General features: G+C 43.8%; 1 protein-coding gene across 6 annotated transcripts in view; it reads left to right on the top strand.

Annotated features, from left to right (window-relative positions):
- Nucleotides 1–23,299, top strand: part of vav2 (vav 2 guanine nucleotide exchange factor) — a 185,499-nt gene that overhangs the window by 37,409 nt on the left and 124,791 nt on the right. For all 6 annotated transcript variants that reach the window (XM_066645361.1, XM_066645366.1, XM_066645365.1 and 3 more), the window contains exon 2: nucleotides 15,383–15,499. In XM_066645361.1, the coding sequence (XP_066501458.1) occupies nucleotides 15,383–15,499 (117 nt within the window). The remainder of the gene's footprint in view (nucleotides 1–15,382; nucleotides 15,500–23,299) is intronic.

The following is a 23,299-nucleotide window of genomic DNA, read 5'->3' as shown; positions in this document are numbered from 1 at the left end:
CCTATTCTTCATAACTTTTTGATCCTGCCTCAATTCAAATCTTTTTTTTCTTCTTTGGGTCCTTCATAACTTTACCCCCTTTTCGCTATGATGTAAAGCATCATTGAGTTTGTGAAAGCTGCTATATATGGACTACGTATTCACTAGTTACCTGTGTATGAGTGGCCTGTGCAGCATAAGCAATCCACATGAACTGTTGCGAAGACGATTTCATCTGTTTTATTGCCACAAGTGTATTCATAGTAAACTTTTCCATGTTGAAAATTCGATTAAAATTTTGTGTAAGTATTTGCTGATGAAGGGAATGCTTACAAACTGAAATTTATGTTCACACTCTCTCAGGAATGAGTGATGGATGACATCCCACTTACTGTCATCACTCTTCCAATGAGCCGACTCAATTACTGCAGCTGGTTAATGACATTATTTTACCATCAAGCTGTGCTGCCTGGCTGCCTCGTGTAAGAGCAGAGTAGCAGTGCCTTCTACGTTTCTTTTGAAACGGAGCGATACTTCTGCATTTTGGTCCTGGCGAAAGTCACTTCTTGTATTATTCATGTTGTTTAAATGTCAGCACACATTGGAGAGTTCATCTTCTGCCCATGTCACCTGAACTGAATAGTGAATCGTCTACGGTTTGCCTGCACTGTTTTATAACATAGTCGAAGCTGTGGCCAGGAAACCAAAGCCATGAGGCTGAGCAGAAGTTACCCCGTAAATGTTGTTGATTTGACCGTTATAGCAGTTCGCTGTGGGTCTATGTCTAGAGGTGTTTCTGGGTGGTTGAGATCTTATGGGTGTGGTAATTGTGCTATTTGGTATACTTGGCTGCAGCTGATCAGTCTGCTCAGATCGAGATCTCTATCCACAGCTTATTTTCCTACAAACATGCTGTGAGTCAGCAAGATGGCTGCTTTGATAGGACTAAGTGGGCTATTTGTCTACTGTGTGATCTCTTCTCCTTACACCCTTAAGCACAGAGTAATATGGAAATTCCATTCACTTTGTTCTGAGTGCAAAGCGAAGCCCTTTTTCATCTCACCGCTGTGAAGATAAGGGATTAGAAGGAGATGATGTTCCTTTGCCACTTTTCAATCACTGTCAAGTGCCAGCAGATCTGTCGTGTGAGGGGCAGGCAGGTGTTACATCACTAGACAGAGTGTAGTGCAGCTTGTTTTGATTTGGTTCCCTGTGCTATGTCCGTGGTTGGAGTGACGCATGGGAATATTTTAGAGTTTAGACATCTTATGTTTTTACATTTCTTGCGGTCAACGTTTGTCAAAGTCAGTCTTAGACACAATAGAACTAGGCTTTTAAGTTCTGGCAGCTTAATTATGGACCCTTTGGAGTATTCTCATTTGCTGCAATAACACACATGCATTTTGAGACAAGCTCCTGTTGTATCCATCAGGTACACTCTTCATTAGTTGATTGCTTTGAAACTGAGCCTGAGATTAAATTAGCTGAAGAAAAATTCAACGCTGTATGTCACCCTGCGAAGGACTGGGGCCCCCTCCAGGGTGTGTTCCCACCTTGCGCCCAGGGATTCCAGGTAGGCTCCGGACCCACAGCGACCCTGAACTGTGAAAGCAGTTACAGACAATGAATGATAAACAGTGTATCTGTGTGTGTGTGTATATCCGCACATTGATCAAATGCTACACCAGCTAGAGGTAGCATTATGTGTTTATACATTCATTCATTCCTTCATTGTCTGTAATCGCAGCACGGTGGTGCAGTAGGTAGTGTCGCCGTCACACAGTTCCAGGGTCCTGGGGTTGTGGGTTCGAGCTCTGGGTGACTATGATGAGTTTGGTGTGTTCTCCAGGTGTCCGCATGGGTTTCCTCCAGGTGCTCCACTTTCTTTTCGTAGTCCAAAAGCACACGTTGGTAGGGATTGGCTTCTGAAAAGTGTCCATAGGTGTGTGTGTGTCGCCCTGCTGGATAGTGTGATAAAATCCATGTTTATTCCATGTTGAAATGGTGTTTTACCCTCAAAATTAGCGTTGTTAATCTCACAGCCCAGGAGCTCACCACAGCTCCAAAGTGGGAAAAGATGAGTTAGAAGTGAGTGGCCTTACATCTTATAGGGTGGAAATCAGGAAGCATGTGGTTATAATGGAAGTGTTACTTCTCTGCGATGTCTGGTAACATGTCTTAAATCACTCTCTACAGCCAGAAATAATCACTGGCTAATTTAAGTGTAAAACCTGTAATTGTGTTTGTCTCAGCCATCACTGCAATGATGTCAGTATATGGTTAAGAAGAGGGGAGTTCATTTGGCTTGTCTGGACCAGTTTAAGTGAAGCAACTGTTTTCTTTGCTTTTTTTTTTTCTTCTCCTCCACCACCACTTGTGAGGAATCTTTTTCGTCCCACTCACCTCTTGATAATGCAGCTTTCAGCAGAGTGGTCAGTTTGGCTTTCACAGTTTTGATAGGGGTCAATGAGCTGGTCACTGCTTGAAGATAACCTCAGTGTTGTAACATCAGCCAAGTTCTATTCCAAGTTAAAAGCCAAGGTTTCTCAAGGTCTGTTTATTTTGTAGACTGTCCTTAATGCTTTCCTTTTCTCTCAGTTTAGGAATACAGTCTTTTGGCTGACAAGGGAAAACACTGAGAAAATAATTTCTTGATTAATACTGGATAAAAATTCAGTTTCTAGATTGCAATGACCTTACTGATTTTAGTATCAAAAAATACCATTGTGTAGCTTCTAGACTCACTTCTGTCATCAGTATACGCAGCAATACAGTTTGCCTATAGAATGGCTATGCCAGGTTAAAAGGACTTATAAAGAAGAGAGGAAAAAAAGACAGTGTCTGTGCACATTAAATCATTCACACCTTCGTGTATTTTTGGACTGTGGGAGGTGGGAGGAAAGCGGAGCACCCGGAGGAAACCCACACAGACACAGGGAGAACACACCACACTCCTCACAGACAGTCACCCGGAGGAAACCCACATAGACACAGGGAGAACACACCACACTCCTTACAGACAGTCACCCGGAGGAAACCCACACAGACACAGGGAGAACACACCACACTCTTCACAGACAGTCACCCGGAGGAAACCCACGCAGACACAGGGAGAACACACCAACTCCTCACAGGCTCTTGTTTATACTGTTTTTATCTTAATTATCTTCCTTCTCTGCTCTTGTTTGTGGAGTTTTTCTGGGTTTTCTCATTTTTGCGTGGTACTCTCATTTCTCCTTGTGTATGTTTTACAGAGTTTAACTCTTTTTTGTTTTTTATTTATTATCCCCCCCCCCTTTACCCTCTTACATAAAACCAGGTCCGGTGCAGTGCTTAAAGATACTCGGACAGGGGGAGGGTCAGTTCTAAAGATTGGGCTGTCTTAAACCCTATTTATACTTTGACGCGAACCCTACGGCATAGCCTAACTCACACTTCTCCAGAAATGTAACTACACCTCGCACCCACACAGACTGCAACAACTGTGACTGGTAAGTAGTGGGACGGATATTGTTTAAGTTGAACCGAAGATTTACAGGAACATGAACATCTCCACACACAGAGTCGTGGACAGCAGCAAATTCATGGCAAGAGGTTTCCTCACACATGGTGTGGACATCAGGGATGAATAAAAAGGTTGAACAAAGGAAACATACAGATGTCTCAGAAAGAAAAACAACAAACCTTGCAGGGAGAAACGAGACCATAGAGAAAAATTTGTCGGCTTTGTATTTGTTTCTTTCCTGGCACCTCATGGAAATTTATGCTCTGTCCCAAACAACGACCTACTCCCTAAATATGGCATAGGCTCTGCACAGAGTCAACACAGTAGCTTTAATCTGCCTTTAATTCACACTTTTCAGGTTGGTAGTGCCTGATCCCTGAATTAATGTGTGTGTGTGTTGCCCTGTGAAGGACTGGCGCCCCCTCCAGGGCACCCAATGATTCCAGGTAGGCTCTGGACCCACCGCGACCCTGAACTGGATAAGGGTTACAGATAATGAATGAATGAATAATACTGATACCTATCTAAGGTCCACAAACAAATGACCTCATCGGATGAAATACACAGCTGTCATGACGTCAAACTTTTACTAATTAATTTAATTATTTGTTCTGTATTATTGTTGTTATTATTATAGTAAAACTACCTCGTGTGTTCTGACACTGCACAGTGCAAGTCTTCCTCATAAAACATGAATAGGCACAAACCAACCCCTGTCTCCTGTTAGTAAGTCTAATGGAATGTAGCACATAGTTTAGTGAAGTTTGTCAAGGCAGATAAGAGTTTTCTGTACACGCCAGTCAGCTTTTCTCTGATAAGCTCCACTATGGGTGCTGCAAGTCTCAAGCTCGTATTGTTCTTCATAAAATAGAGAAACCTGGTCAGTATATTCACACAGCTAATATCAGTACATCAGCTTTTTCTTTTCCCTAAAGCCTGAGCTTGTCTGATACGCCCTGCACTCTGGGTTATTTTAGTAGCTTAGTGTTTTTTCTATCCTCTTTTTGCCATCTGCTTGGAAATTAATGACCATCGTGCTGGAAACTAGGCTAAATCCAGAGTGACAGCTTTTCTTTTCCTCTCTTTTTTTTTTTTTTTGTAGAGGTACTGGAGACTGTGCCCTGAAGGAACTGCACATTGCAGATGTGTACTCACTTGTACCCTCCTCAGTTTTAAGCTCTGTAGGCTACTCCTTTTCTATGCTATGTGTTCATATCACCCCTAGAAGATCCACAGTAATGATGTCTTGCTTTATGGAGGCTTGATGTTGTGTGTGTTGGTAGCAGACTTTGATGCTGGGTCATATTTTCCTTTGTTGTGCACTAGCTTTTTTTGTGTCGGGGCGTATCTGCTTTGAATCCGAACATGTAAAACATGACAAAGGGAATCGGTGTCTGCGTCTTTAGGCTGCTCTCAAGCACAGCATTTGCACTTCACTTTAGCAGCTGTGTCTCTGAAGACTTCAGGGTTCATTTCCATTCCTTGCCCTCGTCATGCCCTGCCATATCACAGCGCTGCCAGATAAAAGTAGTGCCTTTTTAGTCAGGCTGCTAGTCTTAATTGAGCCAGGGTGTCAGAGGGGTAAGAAATGCCCCTGTGTTCTTCAGTCCCAGGTTCTGCAGCACACAGACATTATGCTTCTATCAGATGTGTCCCTGGGAGATCCCTCATTCCTCTCTCGCTTTTTCTCTCTCTCTCTCAATGCATTAGTACATTTCTGATCATCTGCAGAATCTTTTTCATAAGGTGCTCTCTGCCTGTGCAGCGGACTGATGAAAGCCTGGGTGTAGTGGTGGCGGCTAGCTGGCGTGAAGCTGTGGTTCTTACGCCCTCCCCCACCACCCTACCGTCATCCTCCTCCTCCAGCCTTCCTCTGGAGGGATCAGTGACGGGGAGCCGCTTTTTCATCCTGCCAGCTCATGCTCTCGTTCGCCATATCTGCCTGACAAAGCTTTACCTATTTTCCTCTACTCAATAAGAGATGAGCCTCTTCTTTTCACGCGTGACTTCTTTGCTTGCTTTTGATGCAACAGAAGGGTGTCAGAGATTTAGGGAATGTTAATTCAGTTACGCTGCAGGGTAGATAAAGGGGGCAGGCGAGCTTAGATTCAAGGTGCAGAGATATCGTTTGCTTGTTTGTTTGTTTTATTTGATGTCGTCTCACAGAATAAGGATAAGCCTGCCCTGACCAGAGGTGCGGGAGCCTTTCAGCCTGCTGTGCTCCCTCCCTCCCTCCCTCCGCACCAGCTGCTTTGATCTGCGGTCATTAATTCCAGCAGGCATTGCCAAAAAGCTCTCTGATGAAATCTTACTAAAAGTGTAAACAGGAAGTGTGTGTCATGCACGTTGCCTGTAGATTGGGGACCACATGCTCAAGTAACGAGGAGAAAATGAGTCTTGTTTCGTATAATAGGATGAGATGCTTGATGAGATGAGTTGACCTTCTTAACCAGTCTGCTTGAGTGTAAATTAAGTTTTGGCGCTAATTAGACAAACTCCTAAGCAAAGCTGGGCTCGGGCTAAGTTAGCCAAGTGTGCTTTCTCTTACAACTCTGCAGGGTGATCCTGGGTGACTCTGAGCTGAGAAAAGTTCCTCTGCTTGCACACACTTTTCTGCTAACACCGCTAAGGGAAGCCACCCACACAACCATCTACGCTCCAAATAAAATAGGAGGATTAATAGCGCACAGAACACGACGATATCTCCGCAAAGCCCAGTCATTACTGCATGAGATGGATTTAGAGCAGCCGCTCTTTTACCAGCGTTACATTAAATAATGTTTTTGTTTTGTTTTTTAGTCCGTTAAGAAAACAGTGAGAAATCCACTGGACCCACAGAAAGCAAGAAGATATTGGACAGTGCTTTGAATGTGTCAGGTTACTAGCTACTGTCACTTTCAGAGTATACAGATTTATGTTCGTAAGATTGAGATCATTTGTCCACTCATTTATTTGTTGATTTGTGTGTTACACCCTGAATGGTTTTCAGCAGAAATGTGCATGCATAAATAATGTGCAAACGTAAGCTCCAAGACTGTTGTATGCAGGCTAATATATCATTTGCTGTTTAAACTGCATGTCACTAGAAGCCAATGCAGTTAATTTTATTAACATTCTTCGCTCACAAATAATGTGTAGTAGTGAAAGTTCAGCATGCGTTTCCGCTGGCTGCAAGTAATCTAAAAACAACAGTGCTGAAAATTTGCCGTGGCAAAGCCTTTTAAAACATACAAATCATTGCAAGATACTAACCAGCAGGAAGACAGTAACAGCACAAACTGGTTTCAGGTGGCTGGAATGTAGACGTAAGGCAATATGAATTCGGGAGCATACTTAAAAGGCTGCTGAGACAAAAGCATATTCGGTAACAGTGACACAATGAGGAAATAGTGCAGAAAATAGGAGGTGCTCATTGTCCGTAGCGTGCTACCTCATCTGTGAACCATGGCAGAGCAGTCTAATTTGCCTTAACTGATGATGTACACATCAGATTCTCAGATTCATTTAAATGTCTCAAAAGTCTGAATGGTGCTTTTACTTTTGCAGCTAAAATAACAACCCAACGGTGGAGCTTTTCAGTGATCAGACCCTGTCACCTGAACTGAATACATTATCATTCCCAAAACAAGTTGGCAGCACCAATCAACCGCTCCTCCCCTTCTTACTTTGACCTGAAATGGAGGCACTGTATATGAAAGGGGTGATGATAATGCCCTTATATGCTTCACCCAGACACTGGACACCCCTCATACTCATGGAAATCCATAGCCGGAACTGCACAGCTGTCCATGACTTATAGATTGTACTGTATATATTATTCAGCAGATGATCTGTTCTGACGTACAGAGTGCTGATGTATCCATCATGGCCTCACCTGTACACTGCCTGCTGCTCAGCAGATAGCATAAACATTATCCTCAGTGATTGAGTAATTATTTATCCAGGGTATGAAGGTGATTATTTAAATGATGATTTGCACGCAGGCCCCAGAGTCAGATGAGTAATTAAGGGGCTGTTTTCCATGGTAATGACATTAGCCATCTCTGAGGTAATCACAGAATGAATGGCAGAGTACTAACAGCTGCACACTTTTATGGACGCTCACACACAAGCAGTGTGACAAGGCGTAAGCTTTCCCTTTGCACCTCCGTTCAAGTGTTGTCTGTATATTCAAGTAATCAACAGCAAACCTTGGAGCTACGTTGTGTGTGTGATGTACAGTACTGTTCCAAATTCAGAGATTAGCTTTCGATTGTTTAATTCTTGGTAAAAAAAATTAAGGCATTAAAGCAGTATCTTCCTCTTCATTTTAATCTTAATTATTCTTTGCTCCCTTATTTTCTGTCGCTGCTTCATCCTCTTTTTCAGCTTTGTGGTGTCTCTGTTTGAAAGCTTTGGGCGCAAGGCAGGAACACACACTGGACATGGAGTCACTCACACACTCATTTGTGTTTTTGGTTTTTTTTTTTCTTGTGTGTATATAATCCACCTATCATCCTTCTGTTTTTGGACTGTGGGAGAAAACAGGACCACCTGGAAGAAAGCCAAGCAGACACAGGCACTGACCAGAGACAAGGATTGAACCCACAACCCCATGACCCTGGAGTAGTGTTGCACAGAAGCCTCAGTAGCCAAATATAATAGTTTTATTTTAGTATTTATGTAGGATTTGTGTCCAGTTTTCTATATCACGTTTTCCAGTGATTTGTAGAGGCTTGTGTCGTTGTGTTCCACCCCCCCCCCCACTTTATTTTTTACTTTAAGTTAAATAAACCCTTCTTACACCCAGTAGTATAAAATGTAGAGAGAATGCGTACATGTTGTAAACTAATTTTGTTTCACACCAACCGTGTTGCTGTCTTCCTTTTTTAGATGTTACGCTGATGGTTTTGAAATGTTTTGCTGTTTTTTTAGTTGTAGGGCTTGTGCTGTTCTGTCTTGTACACACAGGGTACAGTAACATCTTGTTTGGCTGTTACACATAACAGGCGTAGATGAATGCAGCGAGGCTGACGCACTGAGCAAATATTTATGGGCAGTTAAGCGCTGTGGAGCATGTAGTGATTTGCATGGTAGGATCAAATAAATACGGTTAATGGTACCGCTGTAATCCTCTGCGTTGTTTTTCAAACCACATTGAATTTATTTATCCAGTAAACACTAGCCGGTGAAGATTACTGGCTAGAATTTGCCCTGTGAGCCTATGGCAAGTCTCTGCATGCCTTGCTGGAGAAAGAGGGGGGGGAGGCTGGCGGTGGGAATCTGATGCAGGAAGTCAGGCACTTCTCTTAGTCGTGACTGTGAAGGGACACCCGGAGGAAAGATGGATGCTGTTCTCAGCTCCCCCGGCCTGCTGTCATAAATAACCTGCCCATTGATCCGCTGTAGTCTCTCGTTCTCTGCAGGCCCTCTCTCCACATTCATCAGGGAGAGGGCTGATTTGTTTGCCTGCTGCTTTTAGCTGCCGATTATTCAACCTCCCCACCTTTACCTCCCCGTGATCTGTCGCCAAGCGTGCATAATGGAGCGCGTTATAACGGCAAGGAGTGATTCTGGGGTCATCTTGGCCTAAGCGATCTCATCATCTCCTAGAGCATCCTTGGGCTGTTTCACAGAGGATCATCATGACAGCCTCAATCCCAGGTGTACTAAGAGCGATGACTCAATATTACAGTAATTATAATATCATGAGAGACGGTTGTGAAGCGCTCCTCTAAGTACATCTTGGATATGATCTGCTTTTCTAAATCACTGAAACACTGCATGAATCCTGAAGACTAAGATTTAAATTATTTAGAGCCTGAAAACAACGATGATGAATGCTTCTGGTTTATTTAGTTTTTACCAAATTGTTTGTATACCTCTGAGAATTGTTTGCCTCGTAGTACGTTATATATTTGTTATATTACCCAGGATACCCAGGATATGATGTTCAGCTGGATAGTGAATGGAAAGGTCAGAAATCCCATCTGTAGACACTGAGTGGACAGTGACTAACACAAGGTAACTGTAAAACCGTGCTGCGGAGGTCAGTGGGACACAGAGCCCAGTCAATGACCTGATGACAGCATCGTGTGAATAGGAGGACAGTGAATCATACTGCCGCCGAATTCAATACCACCGCTATCCAGGACAGGAGCCAGGCAACTACAGGGCAAGCCTCTGCATGCCAGAACAGAAAACGGAAATGGAGCAAAGCAAAAATGTGTTAACTCACACTTTTCCCAGTCTTGAGGGCCTCATAGGAAATGCAGTGATTTATGACTTCTGGATGTAGAGCATGGTCAGGTTTGAGGGTCAGCAAAAACTGAAAGTTGGGTCACAGTCGGTAAAGAGAGATTTCTGCTCCCTTTTCTTCTGCCTCTATTTAGAATGGATGTGAATCCTGTAGGCTTTCACTTATGCTGAACTCGCTCGCCTGGATGTGTACCAAAGCAAAGGGTTGGATCAGTTTGCTACTCAAGGGCTGTAAGGTCCACTTGTTGATACAAAGCCACAGTGAGTTTGCTTTGTTTGAACAGTTCAGCTCTGGCTGGGCCATCAGTGTCAAAATCCCTGGACATTATAGCTAATGCTTCTTTCCATTATACTTCAGAGCCCAGCCTTTGTTCGAAAGTAGGGATTTTGGCTCAATTGGCAGAGTACTGTGAAAACATTTCTACCATGTCAGAATCTCTCTCTTTCTCTCTGACTCTGTCTGTCTGTCACACAAAATAGAATAATCATTCATTCATTCATTGTCTGAAACCGCTTATCCTATTCAGGGTCGCGGTGGGTCCAGAGCCCACCCGGAATCACTGGGCGCAAGGCAGGAACACACCCTGGAGTTTTTGGACTGTTGGAGAAAACTGGAGTACCCAGAGGAAACCCACGCGGACACAGGGAGAACACACCACACTCCTCATAGACAGTCACCCGGAGGAAACCCACGCAGACACAGGGAGAACACACCACACTCCTCACAGTCAGGCACTGGGAGGAAACCCACACGGACACAGGGAGAACACACCACACTCCTCACAGACAGTCACCCGGAGGAAACCCACGCAGACACAGAGAGAACACACCACACTCCTCACAGACAGTCACCCGGAGGAAACCCACACGAACACAGGGAGAACACACCACACTCCTCACAGACAGTCACCCGGAGGAAACCCACGCGGACACAGGGAGAACACACCACACTCCTCAGACAGTCACCCGGAGGAAACCCACGCAGACACAGGGAGAGTACACCAAATTAGAGCACCTCCGCTCAAACTGGTTAAATTTTATAACATCTGTGTCCTTAGTTAGCAAGCTAGTTAGCAGGTTAGTGATCATAGGTAGCAAGCAAAGCCTGGAGAGAGGGGTGTTAAAGCAGATGTCGGGAGCAGATTTTGTTAATGACAACAATATACACAACCCTACTCCCCGAATATCCTGGCCAAAGCTCAGAAGACCTACAAACGGTATTCGGGACAGCCCTAATGTCCAAATGGGCCCCTTATGCTGTTTTTCAGGCATTAACATGACTCTGTACTTGTCTTTTGATCATTATAGGACTTTAAGGTGAAAGGGTTTGCTTTTTAAGACAGACAGATGGCTTTCCTATAGGGCACTTTGCATTTGATTCAATAACAACACGGAAGGCTAGCTGTGATATGCTCTGCTTTGGGATAATGCTATCAAATTAGCATATTGCATAGCAGCATGCATTATTCATCTTCTGTCTGCCTCCCCAATTAGTCGAAGTGGAGCCTTTCTCCAGAGAAGGTTTAACATCTGTGCGACCCGGAAATCTTTGAGGAGATTTGGGCTAATCAGCCCAGAGACATTTGGAGGCCCTTGGAATTAGCAGGAACATGTGAACATGGTACACTCATGTGTGTTTTTGTTTGTGTGTGTGTGTGTGTTGGGGGCTCCGGTCCATCCAGAGTGCAATTGTCCTCTAGGGAAAAGTTTCTGTATTGAAGAGGAGGATCAGAGGGAGATTGCCCCCTAACAAAACGCCACTGCTGTGTCTCACAGCAGGTGGTGCCCCGTCTAAGACACACACCGTATGACACTACTAAAGAGACCTTTAAGCTGACTTTTTAAACTCTTTAGTAGTTTTTCTCAAAATATTTCCATGTTGTGATTATGCTTTTACATATTCTACATGAAATGTTGTATCACAAGTCTGTCTGCTTTTGCCGAAAACCACGCCGGCTTCTTTGTGGTTTGTTTCTGTGAAGGGGGTTGACTGGGTGCACTCGTCTTCACCGCCTTTTCTTCCTGCCTCACGGGAGATGTGTAGCGATGCAGTGCTGAGATATGGCAGCGTAACCTCTGATGCCTTTCCTTGCTCTGACAAATGATCTGCTTCACCCGCTGACTCATTGTCTGTCTGTCTGTCTGTCTGTTAGAAGTCCCGTTTGAGTGTCGGACTGTTTGACTGACGTTTGGACTCTTTTGACACTTCTGTGAGCAGTTGAGCACTGACTGGGTTAGAGCTCAGTCCAGTCGTATTGACTGCTTGTCTTCATCTCACCTGATTTTCTCCTACTTTTTATTGAGCTCAGACACAACAACCTTCCCTAAGGATTCTGTACTCTCTCCTACCTGCTCTGTTACTCTTCTATTTATTTATTTATTTATTTTTATTCCCTATTTTTGATCCCTCCTCCCTCCCTTCTCTCACATCTTTTTACTGTTGTAGGTTTTTGGTTTATTAGGGAATGCGTTTCGGGTTTATTTGTAAACTCCCCATTAAAAGCGGTAGGGAAGCAGTGCCTATGAGAAGGGCGTACCTCCAGAGGAAGAAGGTAATGCATTATTCTTTCTGTGAGCATGGCTCTGCCGCAGGATAGACTGTCAGGGGATGACAGCTCTTTGTTACCTGTTTTCTTTCCTCTGCTGTTCAACCATGTCCTCCCCTCTACCTATCTGCCTTGTTTCCATTCTGCTTTCTTCTGGATGGTTTGGACTATTTGGTTTCTGTTGGAAAAGCGAGGAGGGAAACTCATTTTGCAGAGACTGCGGCATGTGTGCAGACACATCTCCCCATGCTGTCTTTATAGTTGCTTAGATAAAGAGAGCTACAAACACTCACTTCCTCGCTGAAAGCCCAGGATTCCTCTAAAGTCCTGCTATGATAAAGAACAGTTGCGAAACCTCTAAGTCATTATAGGTCATAGGTGCTGCGGTACCTGTCTGCTGACATAAATGCCCAGCAGTGCATTGGCTGTTTCCAAGATTTGGTGCCTTTTTCTTGTAATCTTTGTAAATCACAGAATGACAAGGTTGGACCTTTTTCAGTTTCAAGTTTCCCAACAGTAGCCTTTTGTTTCTAATTGCAATTAACAACGTACTTGGCACATAAAATGTGCATTCAGGGCAATCCAGATGATGTGGGACAACATCATCATCTGGAAACCACTCCCTCATCAGTTTGCAGTGTAGTCTTACAATCAAGGGTGCCCTTTCTTGAGAGTGAATTAATTTGGAAAATGGCAAAGCTTGAATTTTTTCTAGCGTGGAACGTCATGTCGTTGTTACAACAACATAAAGCTTTGAACAACAAAAAACCCCAATTATATTCTATGGTTGTCAACACAAAACATATATCAGAGCATATATCATGTGTGTGAAAATAGGTTCGTCACCTGTGCCTGATGTGAGAGTTCGACCAAGACCTGAACCTTATTTTGGTTGAAAAGGGTCAATCTGCAGTGTGGATAAATGCACAGGGAACAGTCTTAAGTGTGTTTTCAAGGTCCACAGATGCAGAGCAGACATCAGAAAGAGTGGGCAACAGTGAAAGGACGGCCAGGTGATCCACACATTATGATCACATGTGAACCACAATATTGGATCTGGATGCAGCATGGGACAATGTCCAGAAACAGACAGACAGAGGTCAAAGATGGTTCATCGAATGCAGCTCCCATCAAATTCCATATAAGATTCAAGAGGTTTCTCATTGGGGACTGTAAATAGGTTTTGCAAGTGTTTTTTGCACAAGACTGTAAGCAAGTTTAAGATGCTGTATATGATATTTAATCTTGGCGGCAAAATCAACGCACCACTCCCTTCCACCCGTTTATCTGATCTGCATTGTGTTTCTCAGTCTGAGCCATTTTGTTTGTTTCCCATTTACACAGCCAGGGCTGAGTATGAACACCAGACCTTTTTCCAGTGCACACACAGAGCAGAGAGATAACAAACCGTTATGAAATACCTTCTGAATTATTAGAATGAATTCGTATACAGTGCCTTTTTTAATTGTGATAGTCAGTAGCTGTTTACTGAGTGTGTAGATGGGTCTGTCGTATCTATCCATCTACATACCATATATGAATGTTTTGTAGAGTGAAGCCAGTCAGCCGTGACAGCGCAGATCTTTCTCCTGTCTCATAGAGAAATTGTTTTGACTAAATAGTAAGTGATGGTACTGTTTTCATTTCACAGGATTCATTTTGCACACATGCCTTATTATTCGGTTCATAATATGATTTTAACTGACATAATAGGTACAGCTCAGGCTCTGGTACTGGGGTGTACCATGAGAAACAATGCATCACCACTCCTTGTCACGCCGTGTTAAAGTTCACGCTGAGTGAGTGAGCGAGCTGCCTGCCAGTCTTGGGTATAGAATGGCTTCTGTGATTAGCTCTGAATAATGTAACCATGACTGTTGCAGTGCTGCACTAAAGCCCCTCTGTTCTGGACTCAGTCCTTAGTTGGTATTTGTAAAAGACAAACAGTGGTAAACATACAGGGGTTGGACAATGAAAGTGAAACACCTGTCATTGTAGTGTGGGAGGTTTCCTGGCTAAATTGGAGCAGCCTGGTGGACAATCTTCATTAATTGCACATTGCACCAGTAAGACCATGTGTATCCAATGGTTCAAACACTGTGTCATGAAGGCGGTGCCGTGTATCAGGACGACAATGCACCAATACACACAGCGAGACTGGTGAAAGATTGGTTTGATGAACATGAAAGTGAAGTTGAACATCTCCCATGGCCTGCACAGTCACCAGATCTAAATATTATTGAGACACTTTGGGGTGTTTTGGAGGAGCGAGTCAGGAAACGTTTTCCTCCACCAGCATCACGTAGAGACCTGGCCACTATCCTGCAAGAAGAATGGCTTCAAATCCCTCTGACCACTGTGCAGGACTTGTATATGTCATTCCCAGGACGAACTGACGCTGTATCGGCCGCAAAAGGAGGCCCTACACCACACTAATAAATTACTGTGGTCTAAAACCAGGTGTTTCACTTTCATTGTCCAACCCCTGTAGATGTTAATTGTACAAGTGCTGCACCTACTGAAACCTAGGCTTGTGCAGTCAAATCAAAGCTTGGACATAAAGCACAAACTCTTGCTTATCTGATGTTTGGTCTGAATGGTAACTATGAACATATATTACTTTCCTCATTTTTATTGGTCAAATACAGACAACGGGTCAGTGGTTATTTGTTTTAATATCACTAGTCTGCTGGTACTTCTTGGCTCTGGTATCAGTGTGCATCCCTGATCTGTATGCTTCAGCTGGATGTGTTCCTGCAGGCTGGTATTTTGGTAGACAGAGCAGGAGCTGAGCTGGAGTGATGCTGAATGCACATTGTGGGTCTGAGCTGATGCTGACTTATCATAGATGCTCTGCTTCAGCAGTTCAGGTGATAGCCAGCAGGATCACTGGGTGAGATCTGGCAGTGCTTAATCACCCATACAGGAAGGAGGAAATGAGAAGACTGTCAGTCGCCTTCAGGAAATTAAATCTGCTCCACTCTCTACAAGAGAGAGTGGAGAGCTCACAATGCTTATAACTAGCAAATGCAATGGAATGAAAACCCAAAGAAAAGAGCCGTAGTGCCACAAAGCCCTTATGCCCTTTGTCTCTGTTTCTCTTTCTCTTCTGCAGTTCCTGTGTCTAAAGAACATCCGCACGTTCCTCAAGGTGTGCCATGACAAATTTGGACTGAGGAACAGTGAGCTTTTCGATCCCTTCGACCTGTTTGACGTCAGGGACTTCGGGAAGGTGAGTGATGTGACATTCTTGAAAGGCCAATGAACTGTGTTTTTTTTTATTTTTTTTATTTTTATTTTTATTTTTTTTTAATAAACCTCACATCCTCATTCCTGAGCCAGGAGCTCTGCTGTGTCCTTATCATAAACAGAGGTTAATCTGTGAACGTGTGCACTGATTGGAAAGCTTTAATGTAGTCTTACAGCTTATACATGTCTGTACACACACCGTCAGCCACTCGGTGCCAATACCCTACAGGTTCTACTTGTGAGACTCATTCCTTTGGTCAGATTTCACCCTCGGTGTCCAACACTTCAGGGTCAGCAGTATGTGTCGGTGAATATCTGTGTCAGCATTAACATCACTGAAGAGTGTCTTTATCCAAGTTCGTTGTTAATTTGCCTTCCCCTTGTAATAGGATAAGAATAAACTGTATGATTTGGCTGGATATGCAACACTTCATTTCAATCTATGGATTTACGTTCTTAGATTGGATTGATTATGAAAGCTTATGTTGAATAAGCTGAAGCTGGGATTTGGGATGCAGAATGATAAAGGAAATAAATATTTAAATAAATAAATCAGCACATCCCCTATCAGAAATGTGGCATCTGCGTTTGGATGAGATGTATTTAAACACATTTGTGTGTGAGAGAATATGATCATTGAGACATAGCTGGGGAAAATTACTTTCATTAAATAAATCTTTCTAAACTTGTGTGGATGTTTAGCCTAATGAATCCGCTTAGTTAGAGAGAGAGTGAGGGTGGGGGTGGGGGGTAAGAGCCAGGAAAGATGGAAAGGGGAAGCAGTGGGAATTGAAGGAGGGAGGGGCAGGGGAAAAAATATTAATCCTTTTGGCAGACGGTAGACTTTAACAGATAATGCAGGGGACGGTGTGTGAGAGTCAATGAGCGCACAGAAAACAATATTAAAATCCTCCACCACGCTGAATCAATCTCCTGCACCCTCCACATGTCAATGCGAAAATTGCGTTTACGTCGACTCGAAGGTGACGGGCTTGTCTTGGCATTGAGTTTCCATTAAGGGCAAGCAGCACATTATAATATATTGAAGTGGGCAGCTCGCCCCTAATGTGCCTTACATTCAAATCATTTGACTCCCTGTTGTTGGAGATAAATGGGGCTAGTCTATATTCATAACTAAATCATAGACAACACTTTTAATTCATCAATATGATGCAGAAATTTGGACCTGAATGGCAATGTGCCTCACTGGTCACTCATATTCCATATGATATCCTCTAAGGAAATCATTAGTCGAGTGGAGATACCACGTCGATGCTCTGAAGAGGATCCCATTACCACTTTTTACACATATTAAGTCTCAATAATATTTTAGAATATACTCTTTAATCATATTTTTTCAGAAGAAAGCTGCCTCACACTCAGGCCTGGTTCATACTTACACAGGTGTTGTTTAAAAGGGTGTTTTACTATTATTACTTTTTAAATCCTCTCCACACAAGCACCGTCTTCATTCATTTGTAAACATCAGCATCCAGGTGGAGGTCTCCCAACTACTTAGTTTTCAGAGTTGTCCCCACCACTCGAGGTCCCACCAAAACCGGTTGTTGGCGAGATTTGTGTTGTGGCAGTACTGGATATAGCCTAGACCTCTCAGACATTTCTGCTTGGTACAGTGTAAGAAACTATATATTTATTTGTAAACATGTAAAAAGTCTGGTTAGCATTGTTAAGACCAGCATTGTTTTATCACCGTCTGCCATTGCACAAAATCACCTCATGTACAGAAGGAAATGAGAGTGTACACACGACGTAACAAGCCCAAAGCAGTTTTCCCGCTCTCTACAGGACAACACTGAAAACTTAGTTTCTGAATATTTTCAACATTGACAGAGTTTCCCAAAAGGTCCTTTATATTCATTCATTCATTCATTCATTCATTATCTGTAACACTTATCCAGTTCAGGGTCGCGGTGGGTCCAGAGCCTACCTGGAATCATTGGGCGCAAGGCGGGAATACACCCTGGAGGGGGCGCCACACCTACGAACACTTAAGTCGCCAATCCACCTGCAACGTGTGTTTTTGGACTGTGGGAGGAAAGTGGAGCAACCGGAGGAAACCCACGCAGACACAGGGAGAACACACCAACTCCTCACAGACAGTCACCCGGAGTGGGAATCAAACCCACAACCTCCAGGCCCCTGGAGCTGTGTGACTGCGACACTACCTGCTGCACCACCGTGCTGCCCTAGGTCCTTTATAAGTGACCTATAATACTGTTTGTGTGAATGAAAGGCCAAAACACATGGAAAGGTCATAGGTTTCTTTGTGCTCCAGACTCTGACCCTCTTTCAGCTAAAATAATGACTCACCGAGTCACCCTCTCTCTGTCTGGAGCGGGTTAGGCACTGTGTCCAGAGAGTTTAAGACAAATATATCCGATAATGTAAAGAACATAACCTCCCTGCACAAGCTGTCGAGCCAAGCACTTCTGTTTTAATTATGCCCTCTCTCCTGGGTAAAAAGAAAGGCACCTCCCCCTCTTAGAAATGCAGGTTATTGCCCCGTTCCCTTTTTCCTTCCAGAAACAGATGCTTACCACCTCCTCTGCTTCTCTTCACAATTGTGTTGAGCCAAGCCCTGAGTTCCTGTCAGCCTCCTTTTCCATATAACACCTCGTTGCTGTCCCAGCAGCCCCATGGGACCCAACCCATAATGCTCACAGATGGACCAGAATTCACCTCATCATTCCTTATTCATCATGATATCATTGCAGATGAACACTGTGTTCTCCCGGGGACCCTTTCAGTGAAATGTGCTGTCAAATCGAAGCTGGCTCATTTTTTCTCCTAGCTCTTAATTAGACCCGGAATGAGCGTCGCAATCATTTAAATGAACATGGCAATCACTTTATTTTACAGCGTTGCGATGATCATGGCAATGAAGCTACATCTGTTAGCAGTCTGGTTGTGCTGGAATGATTTGCAGTGCTGGATCGGGGCTGGCTGAGGATTGGACACATATTTGGACACTTTCATTGAGCTCAAACTGAAAGCCTTAATTGTTGTTAATAAATAAACAATCTCTGTCAAGTCTTGGCATTTAATCGAGTGCTTATTAATGAAAAATGATAGTGCTTCTTTGTTAAAAATATAAATGGGTTAGGTTTGAAATGAACACACAATTTTCCTCTAATAATTCCTAAGTGAAGCTTGACCAGTTAATCTTTTTAATGTGTTTGTGTACATTGGGTCTTGTTGTGTTGACCTGCCATGAGCTTTTAAGAGCTGACTGGGGGTGACATTGCTGTTATAGTACATCTGATTGACCCACGAGTCTTTGTGCCGTGTTATCATTATTAGGTCTTGTCTCTATGTAAAAAGGGGTCTTGTCCCAGTGGGTTCAAGTGGGCATGCCTCAAATTACTGGGAGGTGGCAGACATACAAAGGTAGGGTCAGGAAAACGGTCTCCTGATTGACACAGCTGTGGTGCAAGTCTGAGGAAACACAACAACTCAAGCATATTAAGGCTCTGTGAAAATTCAGTGTGCTTTTTCACCCTCAGGTTGTCCTTTTTCCAGTCTCTTTTACTTCCCTTTGCCTTCTCTTCTCTCCCACGCTTCTGTTCTCAGACAGCTCGCAGCTGCCTGGCTATTGTTTTCCGACTGCATGATCACTATTTGGACGCACTGCTCCTTCACTCCTCTCACACCTCTGCTGTTCAGGCTTACAGTAAGAACAGTTCCTGGCTTCTCTTCAGACTCTGAGGCTGAAAATAGCCAGTTGCCAAGCCGCAGTGCTTCACTCAGAATGCCGCAGCACCCCGCTTCAGAAAGTTGCTAAGAAACAATGGTGTTCCTAATGAGCAGAGTCTTTTTAAAGGTTACTGCGCAAGGTTCAATTGCTGTTTTAAAGCTGCAGAAGGAAGAAGAGGCTGCTGAGCATGGAAAGTGCAGCCATGTTTGAACGTTGGCAGAGGCATTAGCTCTTGTGAGGTCAACCTGCTGTGTTAATAACTTGTTGGTCAGTGAAGCTTAGGCCAGCAAAGGCTTCATGCTGCTTATCAACTAAATGGACATTTGCTGCAAAACAAACACTTGTTGGCATTATTTTTGTTGGAAAGAGTAGGGCTTGGACTGTGCTGTCAAGAGCTGCCATAGTAAACAGAGAATAGTTTTTTCGCTTGTTTGACGTGAGAAATGGTAATGTTGAGATTGTATTTGTTAAGTTTCAAAACTTAGAATATGTAAAAACAGTTGGATTTGAATGCATAGTTTTTGCAATCTCATATATGTACAGGGGGTCCTCGACTTATGACGTTGATCCGTTCCTACATTGCGTCGTAAACCAATTTTTGGTGTAAGTCGGAACATACGTACATACTGTACGTAAATAACATACTGTAAGCACTTATCCTATCCTAACACCGATCCTCCTCGGTCCCGAGCCGCGTAACCGTGTATTCTTCCGCCACGCCGCACCAAACACGAAGTTCACGTTACGACGTTTGACGCAAAACCACTTAAGTCCAAACAAGGCTTTATACAGCAAATGTGAGATGTGTCGTAACCACGAAACATCGTAACTCGGGATTGACGTAACCCGAGGACCTCCTGTATGTGTAGTATGAATGTATGTTATACCCATCCTCTACAATTCAGGCCACCTCTTCATGGCACAAAGACAGACCTTAAGGAAAAGAAAGGGAAAGTCCTGCAATTTATTAAAAAAACAAAAACAAAAAAACACCACCTCAAGATGAGGCTGAATGTAAGTCAAAAGATAGAAACCTTTTGTGCGCTCATGTTCAGGCGGTACTTTTGGGGATTACGTTTGTCTGTGGCATTCAGAGGGCAGGCTTGAAGTACTAAGAATTATGCACGATTGTTATCTATATGGAATTGCATTCTAGTCTTCTCAAATCATTACCCACAGGGTCCCATAAAGGAAGTGTGCTGGCCCTCCCAAGAGGAGAATGTGTCTGCTTTTATATCCCCGTCACACCCTGTTCCCCCACTGGCTCCTGTCCGTCAGAGGCATCCCTGCATCTTTTAACATAAAGCTGCCAACACACGATCAATTATTCATTCAAAACGTCTCACTCCTGATGATAATTCTCCTGTTATGAATAATTGATGCCAAGTACCCCCCTCATATTGGACTGCCTTTTCCCCTTCTACCCCCCTCCTACTCTTCAAAATGCCTCATTAATCTGCTTCTCGTTAGTGGGGTTCTATGGAAACAGGTGGTTGCAGAGCGTTGATGGTTGTCTGGGATACCAGCCATGACGGAGGTGGAGAGTGAATCGGAGTTGGATTGGGTGATGCTGTTTTTAGCCAGCAAACCTGTGCATAACTTCAGCAGGTTTTTAAGCAACTGCGGCTAAACCGCTCTAGGACGTAGATTCTGTTGGTGCCGGCAGGCTGTCAGAAACTGTGATGTGGCACTGAGACATTTATTTATTTATTTATTTTTAACCCATGATGCTTTGCAATTTGTCCACTGGCCCCAGAGCCGCCGCTGGGGTTCATGTAAACAGCAACGATCAACGATGAAAGCTGATGCTGTACATATTCCTTATGAAGTCACACCCTTTACTACAGAGCAATTTTCCAAGTCCTGAGCGGGATGGCAGCGGCTTTTCACGTAGCAGCCGACGCTTGTTTTCTCCAGAATCAGCTCTTTGTTTTCTGTTGATTCTGTTCTTTACTCTGACAGCGGGCCATGACAGGCGGCTGTGTTTAATTCTGTGTGAGACGGAGAAAAAAGTGATGAACTGCAAAACGCATTTCATTCATAGTCCAAAAAGCGCCTAGTACTATAAAATGTCTGTTGTGGAAATAATTGCTGTTCTTTTGTGTTCTCTGGGAGAACGTTACACAGCAGCAGAACTGCACAATGGTCTCGGCTGGCTTTCTCATGGAGGGCTGCCTCCGCATTGTTACACAGCCGCACTTCGCCTCAGCCGAGCGGAAGAGGTCGTGGGAGAGAGGGCTTAAGGCAGTGTTGCTGCTGCTGTTTGGTTTCTTACAGTGCTGTTAGTGCGGTAAAAACCGGCCGAAGTGGAGAGACTCGCATCCAGGAAAGGCTTGTTCCTTCAGTTTAAATACAGGATCCAGTCGTTCCCTCTCATTCTGTTTTGTCATTTTTCTTCTTTCTGTTGAAGCCCCTCTCTGTATTTCTCCACACCTTTGGTCTTTAGCTTGAGACGAACCTAAAAGACGTACCCTGATGGACAGGTCCACGGTTTGCAAGTCTGTGGGCACAAATAAAGAGAAAGTGGGAAAATGTGTGAGCTGTCCTTCTCTTTTCTCCAGCTCTTCCACGTCTACAAGAGCAGAATACAAATCTAGAGTGGGCTAAGGGTGTTTTGTATTTTTTTATTTGACCTTTGTCTTGTTTCCAGAGCTCAAGCTGTGAAAGTATGCGATGCGTTTCTGCAGCCCTTCTAGACCTCACAGTGGAGATCCAGGCAGAGTGTCGGGGTTTGTATTAGTACGGCATGGTGATGAGCTCAGCGCAGGATTATGCTAAGCGCTTTGGAATTCCAGCACATCGAGAGGGAATGAATTAAAGTCTCCACAAAGGCCAGAAGTGTGATTCAGGGTCAGCTTGCTTTCAGCTGACCTGGATAACTCCTGTTTTCCTTCGCCATCTTTTATTAAGTTATCCGCTGCATCGTGAGAGAAGTGTGTGAGAAGTTGTCCTTGTGGAGTAGCGTCGTTGAAGGGACTTTTGGTTTATAGTGCGCATTAAAATTCACGTTTTTCTCTCGTTGGATAATCAGCAGCGCAGCTGGGGAAGGCTGAGATGTTCTTTGTTTCAGCCTCTGTTTCCTATCTTGTATCAAAGAGTTGTAAATTTAAATGAACGTTTTACATGTTCTCCTATTAGTCTGTAGCTTGTATAACACAGATCACTATTAGGAGGATGCTGTGTGGAATCAGAGGCTCGTTCTCCATTTAGCTGCCTCTCAATATTGAAAGAGTCCATTAATCTTGACATTTCTCTCTTTGCAGGAGAGTCAGCGTGTGGTTGAAATGGTAAATCCCCCATCACTTCTCTCTTACTCGTTTACTTTATTTTTAATCTCTTGTTCCCTTAACCCATGCAGTTTCACGACCAAGGGCTATCATGCAGATATTTGGTTTTAAACTTCGTGTTCAACATTGCTTCGATGCAGTTCCATCCAGGTAATAAATTATACAGCACCAGCTCTCCACCGCGGCACCCCCACCCTCGCCCTCGCCCTCACCCTCTGTTCGCTCTCGTCCTGTGTTTGTGCATGAGAAAGATGCCCTGCCAGGTGTTGCTGGGCTCTCCTACTGAGAGTGCTAAACTGTAGCCCGCTCGTCCTCTGCTTCTGTTCGTTTCTCACCTGCTGGGTGTCTCCTGCTAAGCAGTAATAAGTGCCACCCTGCTGTTCGGCTGCAGTGGCCATCGGCACTCAGGAGAGGCGCTCTGGCCTGGGGGAGGACCTGTGCAATGCGATGCTCCTTTATCTCACTTCCTGTTGCACCCTCGAGGTAACTGGGCAGAGAGAGGTGTTTTTCTTTTATTTTTATTTTTTTTCTTTCCCCTCCCTGGTCTCACTGAGACAAGCGTAGCTGTTGTGCTTTGAGGGGGTGGGTGAGTTTACTACATCATTTCAACACAGCAGCTGCCTTTCACGTTGTGTGAAAATGTAATGATGAATGGAACAAAAGAACTTCATTAGAAAATGACTTGAAATCAAATCTTTTTTTTTTTTTTTTTACCTTGACTTCCATTGAATGACGGAGATGCATGTTGTTTAATTAAACAGAGACATACAGCTAAGTCTTA

The sequence above is a fragment of the Hoplias malabaricus genome, chromosome 15 (genome assembly GCF_029633855.1).
Source record: "Hoplias malabaricus isolate fHopMal1 chromosome 15, fHopMal1.hap1, whole genome shotgun sequence".
Classification (NCBI taxonomy): domain Eukaryota; kingdom Metazoa; phylum Chordata; class Actinopteri; order Characiformes; family Erythrinidae; genus Hoplias; species Hoplias malabaricus.
This window is presented reverse-complemented; position numbering and strand designations above follow the sequence as displayed.